Genomic DNA, 15,020 nt, shown 5'->3' on the forward strand with positions numbered 1-15,020 from the left:
TGGCCTTCTGAAGAGGCCTACAAGAAAGCTGGGGAGGGACTTTTTAGGGTGTCAGGTAGGGATAGGAGCAGGGGGAATGGAGCAAAACTAGAAGTGGGTAGATTTAGATGGGCTGTTAGGAACAAGTTCTTTACTATGAGGGTGATGGAACAGTGGAACAGGTTGCCCAGGGAGGTGGTTGTGGCCCCATCCCTGGAGATCTTCAAGGTGAGGCTGGACAGGGCTCTGGGCAACCTGATCTAGTTGGGGATGTCCCTGCTGACTGCAGAGGGGGCTGGACTGGATGAGCTTTGGAGGTCGCTTCCAACCCAGACCATTCTCTGATTCTATGTAGCAAATGATGGAAAGGGGGCTGCTGAAGTTAGCAGCAGTCTGTCAGAGAATAAAGGATGCAGTTTTACTTGACTCAGAGGTCTGAAGGAATTGCAGCAAGTGAACTGCATGCATGAGAACAGCTATTTTTGAACACCTGCTGTCTTGAAAAGAATGAAAAACACCCCTGCCTCTGGAGGTATGGCTGTGCATAGGTAAACACCTACCCACTGGGGATGGATCACCTGTCTGTCACATTTGTCAGCCACTGTGAACCTGGCTCTGATGTTGACAGCTGAGCTACAGCAAGAATAAACTGGGAGCCAGTTTGGAAGCCTCATTCAATGAAAGTGGGATCCTTGGATCACATCAGAAGTGTTAACTGTTTTTTATAATCACTCTGGATTATTATTTCTTTTTCAATTCCTCCTATTTCTCTGTATTACTTTCTACATTTCTTCCTCATCTCTCAGCTTATCTTGTAAAAAAAAAAAAAAACAAAAAAACAAACCCCAAACCCTATTCTAGTATTACACTATGCTGTACAGACCTTTCCCTCAATTCAATTGTACCACAGCACACACAAATGTTAAATTCAGCTACCACAGCTTTAGGTTGGCAACTCAAGCACATTGCAACAGCATGACATGTTCCATCTCTAACTCTGACCTAGACTGGCTCCTGGAATTACACATATATATTTTAGCTCTCAGTTACAGAATCACAGAAGGTTAGGGGCTGGAAGGGACCTCCAAAGCTCACCCAGTCCAACCCCCCTGCCAGAGCAGGAGCACCTACAGCAGGTCACACAGGAACACAGCCAGGCAGGTTTGGAATATTTCCAGAGAGGGAGACTCCACAACCCCCCTGGGCAGCCTCTTCCAGAGCTCTGTCACCCTCAGAGGGAAAAGATTTTTCCTCCTGTTTCCATGGCACTTCCTCTGCCTCAGCTTCCACCACTGCCCCTTGTGCTGGCATTGGGCATCACCCAGCAGAGCCTGGCTCCAGCCTCTGGGCACTCACCCTGCACATCTTTATCCACATGAATGAGGTCACCTCTCAGGCTCCACCTCTCAGTCTCCTCCTTTCCAAGCTACAGAGCCCTCAGATCCCTCAGTCTCTCCTCATAATGAAGATGTTTCAGGTCTTGAAATGACTTGAAGATGTAAAATGTGCCTGTTGTCCCACAGGCTAATATGTTCATTACTCCTAGGTGCTAATAGGATGTCTTTCCTCATAAGGAAGATGTTCCACTCCCTTCATCATTTTTGTGGCTCTGTGCTGGACTCTTTCAAACAGTCCCCTGAGGTCTTTCTTGAACTGAGGGCCCCAGAACTTTCTTATTTCTTCACAACATGCCAAGAGCAATATATTTTGGGGTTTGGGAGTTAGCAGACATTTCTAGATGTTATAAAAATCCCCAAATCATAGTGAAGGATGAGGTCTTTAGAATTCTTCAGTGTCCAGCTGACCTACATTTGAGTTTGTTAGTTGAGGGCTGCAGAGAAGCCCCTCAGGAAAGCCACATTTGGTGCAGCCTGAGACAGAATATGAAGGTTTTCTGCAGAACAGGATGTCGGTCAGGGAGGGTTTTGTAAACAGCTAAACAACACCTGCACAGGTTCAGAGCCAAGGATCAGAAGAAAATTGCCATATTGCTTCCTATTGACAGACATATTGTGCATTTAAACATTTCAGAGCCTGGAAAGTTCCCAGGACATTACTGTTTTTATTACAGTAACTTAGTATTTCATGACTTCTAGGAATATTTTGTGTCCTAAGCAATTACTGAAGACAGTATATCATAAAGTAATTATTTTTTTTAGTATCAGCTCTAAATATTAGTATCAGCTGTAAATATTATCCTTGCAAGGCATTTTAAGGTTCTCTGATTTGCATATGCTCCCTTCCAGTTCAGTAGTTCAAAATTTAGCCTACTCTAAACATTATGTTTAACAAAACTTCCTTGGAAGTTTTTAAGGCCAGGCTGGATGTGGCTCTGAGCAACCTGATCTAGTGTGAGGTGTCCCTGCCCATGGCAGGGGGGTTGGAACTGGATGATCCTTGAGGTCCTTTCCAGCCCTGACAATTCTGTGATCCTGTGATTTCATTTTTGCATTACAATTTTGTTACCAAACTCTCCAAAAATGAGGCTGTAAAACTGCTAAGAACAGCAATACCAGAGCTTGAGACACTGCAGAGGATGTGCTCAGGGCTGCACTTCTCACTGTGCTTCCCCTCAGCTTGATGGCTAGCCCTGTCTTTTGAGATCAAACACTGTGCTGAAACAGGAAATTTGCACTGCATAGCATGCTTCAAAGAATCAGGATGGTGTGGAAAGAAAGCACGATATTCAGGCATGCACAAAGGACCTGAGAATGTGGACACTTGAATTTCAACCTTCAAAGTCCTGACCATTTCCCTTCAGAGTAGAGTGACCCATGAGGAGAGGCTGAGGGAGCTGGGGTTGTTTAGCCTGGAGAAAAGGAGGCTCAGGGGAGACCTCATTGCTGTCTACAACTCCCTGAAGGGAGGTTGTAGGCAGCTGGGGGTTGGTCTCGTCTCCCAGGCAACCAGCAGCAGAATGAGGGGACACAGGCTCATGTTGTGCCAGGGGAGGTATAGGCTGGATGTGGGGAGGAAGTTCTTCACAGAGAGAGAGATTGGCCATTGGGATGTGCTGCCCAGGGAGGTGGTGGAGTCACCATCCCTGGAGATGTTCAAGAGAAGCCTGGATGAGACACTTGGTGCCATGGTCTGGTTGATTGGATAGGGCTGGGTGATAGGTTGGACTGGAGGATCTTGGGGGTCTCTTCCAACCTGGTAAATTCTATGATTCTATGATTTTAACAACTGACCTGTTAGTACCTCCCTGCAACTGCACACAAAACTTGCCAACAACAAATAATAAAAAGAACTGGTCAGAGAGAAACAGACTACCCATGGTGTAGAAAATGCCGAGGGAATGATTTGTAACATCGAGATTTGGTCCTTCTTGCTCTTCTCTGTAAGGGTTGGCATGCATCCTCACCATAAATACAAACAATTTCAGAAGATCAGGTATCACCAGAGAGTAGAAGGTGGCTAGAACAAGACTTAGGAAGGCCTCCTCCTTCTCTGGAAACTTTCAAAACCGACCTGGAACCATTCCTGTGTGGACTACCATAGGTGATCCTGCTTTTGGCCGGGGGTTGGACTGGATCATAGAATCACAGAATTGTCAGGGTTGGAAGAAACCTCAAGGATCAGCCAGTTCCAATCCTCCTGCCGTGGGCAGGGACACCTCACACTACATCAGGTTGCTCACAGCCACATCCAGCCTGGACTTAAAAACCTCCAGGGATGAGGCTTCCACCACCTCCCTGGGCAACCTGTGCCAGTGTCTCACCACCCTCATGGTGTAAAACTTTCCTAACATCCAATCTGAATCTACCCATTTCTAGTTTTGCTCCATTCCCCCCAGTCCTATCACTCCCTGACACCCTAAGGATGATCTCTGGAGGTCCCTTCCAACCTCTAACATTCTGTGGGGCACAGGGGCTGGCACAATCTGAAGCACAGGGGCTACATCTGAGGTAAAACAACAGTGGATTAAAACCAACCTTCAAGGACCTTTTTTTAGGTGCACTTGAGCAGGGCAGGAGGCTGGCAGCTGTGTTATTCATTTTATGTTATTCTTGTGTCCAAGAGAAATTTCCTCTTCTTGTAGGAAATATTCCCACTCTGCATCCTCATTATTTGGTGCCAGAATTTACTTAGGAGGGAGGCAGCTACAAGACTGCAATCCTCTTAGCTAAAGTAAATCTCTGAATTCCAAGATGATTCCAATAGCTGTCCCAGACTACAGCTTGCATTATAGTTCTTCTAAGCCCTTGATCACTTCAGGCAATAACACTTCACATTTTTCAGACGTCTCCCATAGTGCAGATGTCTGAGTCAGAGGTTGCAAGAAGTAAAAAGGATTTTTATTTTAATGTCAAGTAGATTGGACACAAATTAGTTTTCCCTTGGGGGGTGGGGGGAAAGACTTTTGACCCCACCATAACTATTTGCAGAATTTAACTGAAGCTTGGTAATGATTCCAACCAACACAAATAAAATATTGAGAAGCTGAAACATTTTGACTCTTTAAAAACTGCAGGGGTTTTGAATAGGGCTGGGTGCTGCCTGGTGGCCAGTGACAGGACAGGGGGCAGTGGGTACAGACTAGACCCCAGGAGGTTTCACTTGAACTGGAGCTGAGAGGAAAGGCTGAAAGACCTGGTGCTGCTTAGCCTGGGGAGGAGCAGACTGAGAAGATCTCAATGCTCATCAATATCTAAAGAGTGGAAGTCATGAATGTGGGGCTGGGTGCTGCCTGGTGGCCAGTGACAGGACAGGGGGCAGTGGGTACAGACTAGACCCCAGGAGGTTTCACTCGAACCTAGGGAGAGACTTCTCTGGGGTGAGTGAGGCTGCTGGAGCCTTGGACCAGGCTGCCAAGAGAGGTTGTGGAGTCTCCTTCCCTTGGTATCTCCACATGTAACAAGTGTCTCCTTTTGAAGATTTTGCCTTATGCTGAGAGCAACCAGGCCTAAAGAACAGCAGTGCATCAGCTTGGCTACCCTGAGCACCTCTGCATGGCCCTGGTACAGCACTATTGATGAAGAAAGTGCAGAGCTCCACAACAACAGCAGCCTTGGGTGAAGGCTTCAGTAACTCTCCTCATTTGCTAGTGAAAATCCTCCTGTGCAGAACAGCACAGAGCTTTGACATGGATGTGGTACTTGGCTTTATAAAACTTCTACACGGAATTCTGATGGATTCATAGAATCATTGAATCACAGGATTGTTAGGGTTGGAAGGGACGTCAAAGATCATCCAGTTCCAACCCCCCTGCCATGGGCAGGGACACCTCACACTACAGCAGGTTGCTCACAGCCACATCCAGCCTGGCTGCAAAAACCTCCAGGGATGAGGCTTTCACCACCTCCCTGGGCAATCTGTGCCAGTGTCTCACCACCCTCATGGGGAAGAACTACTTCCTAAAGTCTAATCAAAATCTCTCCTCCTCTAGCTTAGATCCATTCCCCCCAATCCTATCACTCCCTGACAAACTCAAAAGTCCCTCCCCAGCTTTCTTGGAGCCCCTTTCAGATACTGGAAGGCCACAAGAAGCTCTCCTCAAAGCTTTCTCTTCTCCAGACTGAACAACCCCAACTCTCTCAGTCTGTCCTCACAGCAGAGGAGGCTCCAGCCCTCTGATCATCCTCATGGCCCTTCTCTGGACACATTATTTTGGTTAAAAAAAAAAAAAAAAAGTACCTTCTAAGACTGACTAAAAATCACACAGGTTGGGATTTAAATAAAATGAAACTTTTCTTGTGGACTTTACGAAATATTCATCACCTCAAATTTACAGCATTTTTGGGTGGCTTTTTTTTCCTTTTTTTCATGGAAGTGCCTCTTTAACAGTGTGGTCAGCTCTTGACATTGTATCAACACAGTTGGAATATTTGATGCCCACTTTAAAGCTCCCACAAGAGTAAGCAATCAGGAACAATGCAGTGACTCAAGTGCTATTGACCTAATGCTTCCCCTCAGCTGGGCACCCCTTCAGACCCTGGGCAAGCCAGGAGGAAACCTCAGCCCAGGAACTCAATAGGAACTGTGGCTGTCTCTATGTAGAGGTTAGCTAACAAGTGAGTATCAAATATTTTATTTTAATATGACAGATGTTTAACTGCATCCATGATTCTGAGAGCAGGGTCTTATCTGGGGCTGTTCAGTCTGGAGAGGAGAAGACTGAGAGGTGATATAACAAATCTTTATAAATATCTAAGGGTTGGGTGTCAAGAGGGAGGGGACAGGCTCTGCTCAGTTGCACCCTGGGATAGGACAAGGGGCAATGGATATAAACTAGAGCACAGGAGGTTCCACCTCAGCATGAGGAGGAACTTCTTCATTGTGAGGGTCCCAGAGCACTGGAACAGGCTGCCCAGAGAGGTTGTGGAGTCTCCTTCTCTGGAGCCTTTCCAGCCCTGTCTGGATGCGTTCCTGTGTGACCTGTGCTGGATCCTATGGCCCTGCTCTGGCAGGGGGGTTGGACTCAATGATCTCCAGAGGTCCTTTCCAACCCCTAACATCCTCTGTGAGTGATGTGTGAATTTTGATCCACATTGCTTTCATTTTTATATCTAAGTACTTGTCTGACAGTGATAGTATCCTGAATGAGGCAGAGCAGACATCCTCTTGGCTTCTGCCATCCACTACATGGGCACAGCAGCAAAAAGATTCCATCATATTCTGCTCTAGAGTCTAATTTAAAGGTCCACCAGAGAAAATCTTTTTGTTTCTTAACTTTGCAGGCAGCTCACCATGCTGGTACTACTTCAAGCCTCCCTTCTCTGGTAAGCAATTCCTACTGTAAAATTTAATAGTGTTTCAAACAGCCATGTACCTATAACTGTAACTAAACACCTACACATCTGCAAAAATTAAGTCCAAGTTTCTCACTGCAATTCTATTAACTTACACAATTTGAATTAACTCATTTTCATGATTCTATCAATCCCTTTGGAAAGATCTGTTGCTTGTTGATTTTGTGCCATGTGAAGACATGATAAATAGAACATGTAGTCTCATCACATGAATAATGCATTCTGCATCTTAAGCAAGCAAGTTCTGCTCCAGAGAGATTCTTAATCCATTCCCTGCTTCTGGGGATGAAAGGAATTAAACTCAGTGCACTGATCTCACAGTATGTGCTCATTTGAGTTTAATTATAAAATGATTATTGCAGTATTTTGTTTTCCCCTGTAAAATAAACCAAGCCTGAGCTCCATGTAGCCTCTATAGAATGATGTTACTGATTACTGTGTATTCAGTTTTTGCTCATCAATACTTCACTTTCAATAGACATTTCACATGGAAAGATAGAATCATGGAATCAGAAGGGACCACAAGGATCATCCAGTTCCAATCCCCCTGCCATGGGCAGGGACACCTCACACTACATCAGGCTGGCCAGAGCCTTATCCAGCCTGGCCTCAAACACCTCCAGGGATGGGACCTCAACCACCTCCCTGAACAACCCATTCCAGGCTCTCACCACTCTCATGGGGAAGAACTTCTTCCTCACATCCAGTCTGAATCTCCCCACTTCCAGCTTTATTCCATTCCCCCTAGTCCTGTCACTACCTGATAGCCTAAAAAGTCCCTCCCCAGCTTTCTTGTAGCCCCCTTCAGAGACTGGAAGGCCACAAAAAGGTCACCTCAGAGCCTTCTCTTCTCCAGACTGAACAGCCCCAACTCTTTCAGTCTGATTGAAACAACCTCTTGGGGTTTATAGTTGTTGGTAGAGTAGTTTCAAGTCCCACTGCAAGAAAAGTTCCCCTTTTTGATATCTGGCCAAAGGAAGGAGCCCTGGAATCCTTTAAAGTGAATTCAAATGTCACAAGAAGGAACATTCAGCAGACACAGGAAGGTAACGTCACCCTACACTATGTGCTGGAAGTTTTACATCACACAGCCTGGATATGGATTTTCACAAGTATTTTTTTTCCATGGGCTGTTCAAGCTTGCACAGAGCTCAGTATAAGATCATTTAACTTGCTAAAACCCCAAAGTTTTCCCTTGGCTGATTCAGTGGCAAGAGCATTCCTCAGCATTAGGACATCTGCTGTCCATGTCTCAGGAATGACAGAGCATCAAGTAGATTAGACAGCTAGACTGTCAAAGGCACTCTCATGCTTCAAGCTTGAAGGAACAGCACTTGAGGAATGTGATGTTTTATCAGGCATACCATCTGGGGGGAATAGAAATGAAGGCTTTCCATACACTGCATGCTCTCCATGTGAGGATTATTGACAGTAACTCCACTTGACAAGTCTCCATCCAGGTTTATAAGAATTAATGTACCAGGTTCATTGCATCTTATGCCTTCCAATTCAAAAGCTATTTGGAGCTGACCTACATACTGTCAGAGGCACAACCCTGCACTCAAGCAGAAGTGGCTGTGCTACTGCTGGCCTCAAAGCAGTTGAGAGAACCCTCTCTTGAACATGTAAATCACCTTGTGATCGTGGTGATTACGAACTAAGGGGTATCTCAACAAAGACAAGATCATCCTGAACTGCCTGCCTGCCTGGTGTGTCACCTCTGCTCACTGAGACAGCAACTGCCCAGGGGATGTGGCGGACAGTGGAGGGCAAAGAGGGGCAGAGGGCCCAACCCCTGCAGACACACCGAAGGTCCCCCTGGAAATCCACTTATGTATTGCTGATGTGAGCCAGGTGGAGCTATGATGAATGGAACCAGGAACATAAAAGCCCTGGACTACGCCAGCTTACTGAGGGGAGAACGTTACTGGGGACATCTCAGGCTGGAGGCAGCAGCCCAGAATGTCTCTCCTCCCCCCACCAGCACAAAAGAAGGACCATGGGGTGATAAATATCTCTCCAGCTCTCTCTTTCTCCATTCCCTCTCTCCCAGCCCTCTGCTCATCCTCGTGGCCCTTCTCTGGACACGTTCCATGCACACAAAGCATCCACAAAACAGGTACTCTGGCCTTTAGGAAAAATGCAGCTATTGGGATGAGATCTGAGCCTGGCAGGGGTAAAGGTCTAAGCTCCATTCCCTGTATCTATAGCCTCCCTGTGGGTTGTGTGACTTCGTTCAACAACAATCACCTGGAGTGCAGAGAATATTGACATTAGCTCTTTGGTGGTGTGTGACATGACCTACAGTTACTGATTTCCACTGCAAATCATCTTCCCTTCCCATAAGAGGCTACCATGCTTGAGGTGAGACTGGCAGCACCAGTTACTCCACCTGTGCACAACCTTTGTCATTGTTCATTCATTGTCATTAAAAGATGTCTACAGTGTCACTTGATGTGAATATCCCTTTGGCTTGCTGCATAATCTATGCAAATCTTGCTTTTCATGGGCACGTTCTGCAGACTTGAGATAATTAAGAGAGAGGTCTGAAGATCACTTCTTTCAACCACTGACCTAGTGGTCCAGCTTTGTGTGATGAGATGGCAGAAAAGACAAGGCAGAATATCACCTGGAGATGAGAACTCCGATAAGAGTGTTGCCCTGCTGGGTTTCTGAGCCTGTCTGATCAGCAGTGGAAAATATGAGTCAATCTCCCTATACCATCAAAACCAGATATCAAAGAACAGATCTCACAGGGCCCGAAAATATGTGAGCCTCTGATGAAAGGGTTTGGGAATCGATGTCAGACATCTGCTGCAAAAGGAAGAGACACAGGGATGTTCTTCATAGCAAAAGCTTGAGGTAACTCAGCTGTAGGAACTCCTTACACCTCCCATGGAAGCTTCCTTATAAAGTTGCTTGGTAATAACTGTCATTAATTTGCTTTTTATAACTAGTTGGATTTTGATTAGTATCACCTTTCTGTTCACAAACACGTTAGGTGTTATAAAAAGCAAAGCAAGTCTTACCTGGAATACTCTGTCTCCTCACAGACAATGCTCCATCAGGTGCCTTTGCCTGGTTTGCAGACTTTGTGTAAGGACTCTCATCTAAATGGAAACAAGCAACACTTCCAGTTACTGGTTAAATATAATGTTAACTGCAACATATTCTTTACCCAGGGGAACTAGGAATGCAGAGCACAAGAGCTGCTGAGAGCTAGATGAGGATGGGTAACTCTGAATGCTGACTCAATGTCACCTTTAAACTCCATGACAAAGCTCTGACTAGCAGAGCTGAAAAGGATGAGGGAAAAATCAAATCAGAGGTAACACTTAGTTGATGACAGGCTTGATATACAAAGGCCTTTTTAGCTTTAACATAATCAGGGAAGTTTCTTTTTTCCTCATGTTAAGAAGCTTCACATGTCAAAGACTGGAGTGAGAAAGGGACCATCATCTCTGGTCAGGAGTGTAAGGCTTCCAGGAGCTTTTGAATATTCCAGCTCTAAAGATGCATTCTTTTTCCTTTGGGATCCCCTGTAGGTGGTTCCTTTTCTGACATAAGGACTGACTGGGGAAAACATCAGGAAGCTGTTGCCAAATAGGCCAGGCCTGAAGAAGGGAACTGCAACAGTCTGTGTCTAAACAGAAGGCTACCTGGAACACCCACTGATCAACCTCAGTGCAGAAGAGAGTACTACAGTGGGATGAGCAGATGAGTCATCAGTCAAAGGCAGACTTGGGCAGAAACTGAGTCACTTCTACACCCCTCTGAAGAGAAGAATGATGACAGGGGGAAAAAATCAACAATACCTTAGCTTTAAAAGGGGCAAGCCATAGGCTCAGGAAAGAAATAGGAACAAAAGAGAAGAAATAACATTATGCATTTTATTATTTCAACAAAAAGAAATGAATTAAACAAATCAGGCTTTTGTCTTGCCTGTCCTTTAATCAAGTGCTCAAACACTTTAAACAATTAGCAAAATCCTTTTATCTGCATGTTTGCCTTCCAGTTGCAAGAGACCCATGCGTTTACAGCATGTGCATGAAGGCCTGCTCAAAACCAGATCAATGGCTAAAGGAATCAAAGACTGCATGATCTGGAAGAGCATCATCAGATCAAGTAGAACCATAAAAACATCTGGAGAATGAGTTTTGCTTGTCAGCTGACACTCTTGACATTCTGAGCCGCCTTTGCTGATTACATCACTTATTATCTTGCAGTGTCTCAGACTCCATTAGAAACTTGCATCAAAGCCAGCAGTCTGCTTTTGCTCAAGTAAGATAAGGGGTTTGGCCAGCACAACTCAATTTAAATCCAGGTCTTAGAAAGAAGTGACTAGAAGAGCTTGTTGGCTTTTAAAATTGTGCCTCTGCAATGAACTCTGCTACTGTTATGTGGATGCACAAACAAAACAAGTAAATGAATTAAGAAAGAACAAAGAAAGAAAGAGAGAGAGAAAGAAGGAGAGAAAGAGAGAGAAAGAGAAAGAGAGAGAGAGAAAGAGAAAGAGAGAAAGAGAAAAAGAGAGAGAGAAAGAGAAAGAGAGAAAGAAAGAGATAAAGAGACAAAGAGAAACAGAAACAGAGAAACAGAGAGAGAGAAAGAGAGAAAGAGAAAGAGAAAAAGAGAAAGAAAGAAAAGTGAAAGAAAGTGAAAGAAAGCAAGCAAAATATAATTTTACAGCCACGTGTCTTGATGAAAATGCAGCAAGTAATTGTTTTTTTCTACAGCAAAAAGAACTCCCATTGCTGTTCAAACATTGTTCAAAGGACAAAGATCATAGATTCATAGAAGGGTCTGGGTTGGAAGGGACCTTCAAAGCTCATCCAGTCCAACCCCCCTCCTGCAGTCAGCAGGGACATCCTCAACCAGATCAGGTTGCCCAGAGCCCTATCCAGCCTCACCTTGAATCTCTCTAGGGATGGGACCTCAACCACCTTGCTGGCCAACCTGTTCCAGTGTTCCACCACCCTCACAGTAAAGAACTTGTTGCTAACATCCAATCTAAATCTGCTCTGCTCTAGTCTGAAGCCATTGTCTCTTGTCCTGTCCCTGCAGGCCTTTGCAAACAGTCTCTCTCCATCCTTCTTGTAGCCCCCTTCAGGTAACAGTAGCTCACCTATCATCCCTTCAAAGCTCTGCACACAATTCTTCTAATTAAAGACTGCAAAGATAACAATCAACTGGACAAGCAAGTAGTCCTATTGCTTATAGCTACCCCTGTAGGCTTGTTGCCTTTATCTATTAACTGAGAGGTAGATAAACAGCATTTAGCACTTTCCTGCCTATTTTTAAGCTGGTGGCATCTCTGTCCTGTAACCAAAAGATTCATTCTTTGAGACAGGAACCATCTTGTGACCCATTTATATGATGTGCTGCTCTTACTATAGAAGGAGGGCCTCTGTCCAAGGCTAAGGGCTCAATACACATCGTAATAAACCAACAGTAATGTAACCCCACAAAGATCACACACTGGACAACGTGGATAGGTACATCTACATGGGTGTCAAGAAGGAAGGGACAGCCTCTTCCCACTTGTGACCTGTGATAGGACAAGGGGCAATGGATGGAAATTTCAGCACAGGAAGTTCCACCTCAACATGAGGAAGAACTTCTGTACTGCAAGGGTCCCAGAGCACTGGAACAGGCTGCCCAGAGAGGTTGTGGAGTCTCCTCTGGAGCCTTTCCAGCCCTGTCTGGATGTGTTCCTGTGTGACCTGTGCTGGATTCCATGGTCCTGCTCTGGTAGGGGGGTTGGACTGGATGATCTCTGGAGGTCCAACCCCTAACATCCTGTGATCCTGTGATCTAAAGTGCTTGGTTCTGTGCTAGCCAAAATGACTACAGGAAATCCTTAGGTATTTGCTGCATTCAGTTTAATACCACACAAGAGGCAACAGAGGGAAAGCCTGAAGGTATTTCCTCAACAGTCGAGTCTGGGCATGCAATGTATCCTGATGGTTAAAGGCCACTGAACCATTTGCACATTTCTTGAGGTGGCTGTAAAAGCTACTGACACAAAGATGCTGTTCACAGATGAGGTAAAGCTAAGAGCACTCCCTCTTTCAAGTCTTCACAACGAGTTAGAGGATGCTTCCTTCACTGCTGCACATCCAGGTGCTAACCACTCATAGAATGTTAGAGGTTGGAAGGGACCTCCAGACATCATCCAGTTCAACCCTCAGGCCAAAGCAGGATCACCCAGGGTAGTCCACACAGGAATGCATCCAGGTGGGGTTTGGAAAGTCTCCAGGAGAAGGAGACTCCACAACCTTTCTTGGCAGCCTGCTCCAGTGCTGAATCCAGCAAATGTGTTCAAACCCTGTGCAGCACCAGAAGGCAACCAAGCACAACTACCTCCTATCAGGTATGAAGAAGAAGCCTTTTCCCACTGAGAACAGCTACTGAACAACTCAGCAGCTGCCATTGTGGCCTCCCTACATGGAGAGGAAAAGTGAAGCTCTTTCACTGTCATATCTTGTCTCCCCCACACCACAGCTCATCCTCAGCTCTGCATCACCACTCATACCTGCTTCTCTTCTGCAAAAACCTGCATTCCTCTGGGAGCAGGGGAAATAATGTGGCACCAAGTTTGTAACTTGGAGAATTTTTTAATATTGAGGAGCTTGGAAGCTATATTAATTTTTTTTTCAAAAATAGATATGAAAGAATTATGAGGGAGAAGAGTTTTTTATCTTCCAGGTTTTCATTTTCATTCTTCAGCAGCTTGCTTATGAGTGGATGAGCTGTTCTTTAGCCATGGAAGAGTTGAATTTAAAACTTCCTAGAGTTTGATCATGTAGCACCTGAGTAGACTTCACAACTAGAGCAAGTGACATATGAGGTGTTCCTCAAGCCTTCCCCACTGTGAAGCATCTCCAACTACTGTGAGTCCTAAGACTCCCCAAGGAAGCACATTACAGCTTCAGCTGACTACACTTTCAGCTGTCTCAATGCACAGGATGAGTAAGACTGCTCGTGTTGTTGCTTACACTGTTGGAAACAGCAGAGAAGCTCAGACTGGCAGAGAATCAAACACCTGCACAGAGCTGTGGCAGTTTTAGGCTGAGCCTAGAAAACTTTCCACGGATTGAACAGAAAGTGACAGAATGTAAATAAATTACCATTGGGTATAAAAAGGAAAAGAATCATAGAATCATAGAATTAACCAGGTTGGAAAAGACCTTTGAGATCATCAAGTCCAACCTGTCACCCAGCACCTCATGACCACTAAACCATGGCTTCAAGTGCCATGTCCAGTCCTTTTTTGAACACCTCCAGGGATGGTGACTCCACCACCTCCCTGGGCAGCACATTCCAATGGCAGATCACTCTTTCTGGGAAGAACTTTCTCCTCACCTCCAGCCTAAACTTCCCCTGGCACAGCTTGAGACTGTGTCCTCTTGTTCTGGTGCTGGCTGCCTGGGAGAAGAGACCAATCCCCACCTGGCTACAACCTCCCTTCAGGTAGTTGTGGACAGCAATGAGGTCTCCCCTGAGCCTCCTCTTCTCCAGGCTAAACACCCCCAGCTCCCTCAGCCTCTCTTCACAGGGCTGTGCTCCAGACCCCTCCCCAGCTTTGTTGCCCTTCTCTGGACACATTCAAGTATCTCAATGTCCTTCTCAAATTGAGGAGCCCAGAGCTGGACACAGCACTCAAGGTGTGGTCTAACCAGTGCTGAGCACAGGGCAGAATGACTTCCCTGCTCCTGCTGGCCACACTATTGCTGATGCAGGCCAGGATGCCATTGGCCTTCTTGGCCACCTGGGCACACTGCTGGCTCATGTTCAGCTGCTGTCAACCAGCACCCCCAGGTCCCTCTCTGCCTGGCTGCTCTCATCCACTCTGTCCCCAGCCTGTAGCTCTGCATGGGGTTGTTGTGGCCAAAGTGCAGCACCTGGCACTTGGACTTGTTAAATGCCATCCTGTTGGACTCTGCCCATCTGTCCAGCCTGGCAAGGTCCCTCTGCAATAGTGATTAATAATAAGGTCTAAACAATCTCATTGGTCTGAAAACCAACAGAAAGTTACTTGTGTAAACTAACTCCCTCTCTTTTTGGCTACCCTGCTCTAGCAGATACTAGGTGGTTGGTTCTGCTGTCTTGCTGACCTTGGCTGCATTTCTTTGTTGAGGCTAAGTACTAACAGCTCTCTCTGCTCTTCTCTCTCTTTTACTTGGTATAGAGTGGGGAAGGCAGCAGGGAGGGGGAAGCTGTTGGTAACCCCCTGGTTTTGTCCAGGGGAGGTCTTGTGTTGTTTATAAATTGTACATATATGTAAAT

At 45.7% G+C, this 15,020-nt stretch overlaps 1 protein-coding gene across 5 annotated transcripts in view; it reads right to left on the minus strand.

Moving 5' to 3' along the window:
* The window catches only part of GRIP1 (glutamate receptor interacting protein 1), a 290,474-nt gene that overhangs the window by 125,197 nt on the left and 150,257 nt on the right, over positions 1–15,020 (minus strand). For all 5 annotated transcript variants that reach the window (XM_054399940.1, XM_054399938.1, XM_054399939.1 and 2 more), the window contains exon 2: positions 9,761–9,841. In XM_054399940.1, the coding sequence (XP_054255915.1) occupies positions 9,761–9,841 (81 nt within the window). The remainder of the gene's footprint in view (positions 1–9,760; positions 9,842–15,020) is intronic.

This window comes from Indicator indicator, chromosome 3 (genome assembly GCF_027791375.1).
Source record: "Indicator indicator isolate 239-I01 chromosome 3, UM_Iind_1.1, whole genome shotgun sequence".
Lineage (NCBI taxonomy): Eukaryota > Metazoa > Chordata > Aves > Piciformes > Indicatoridae > Indicator > Indicator indicator.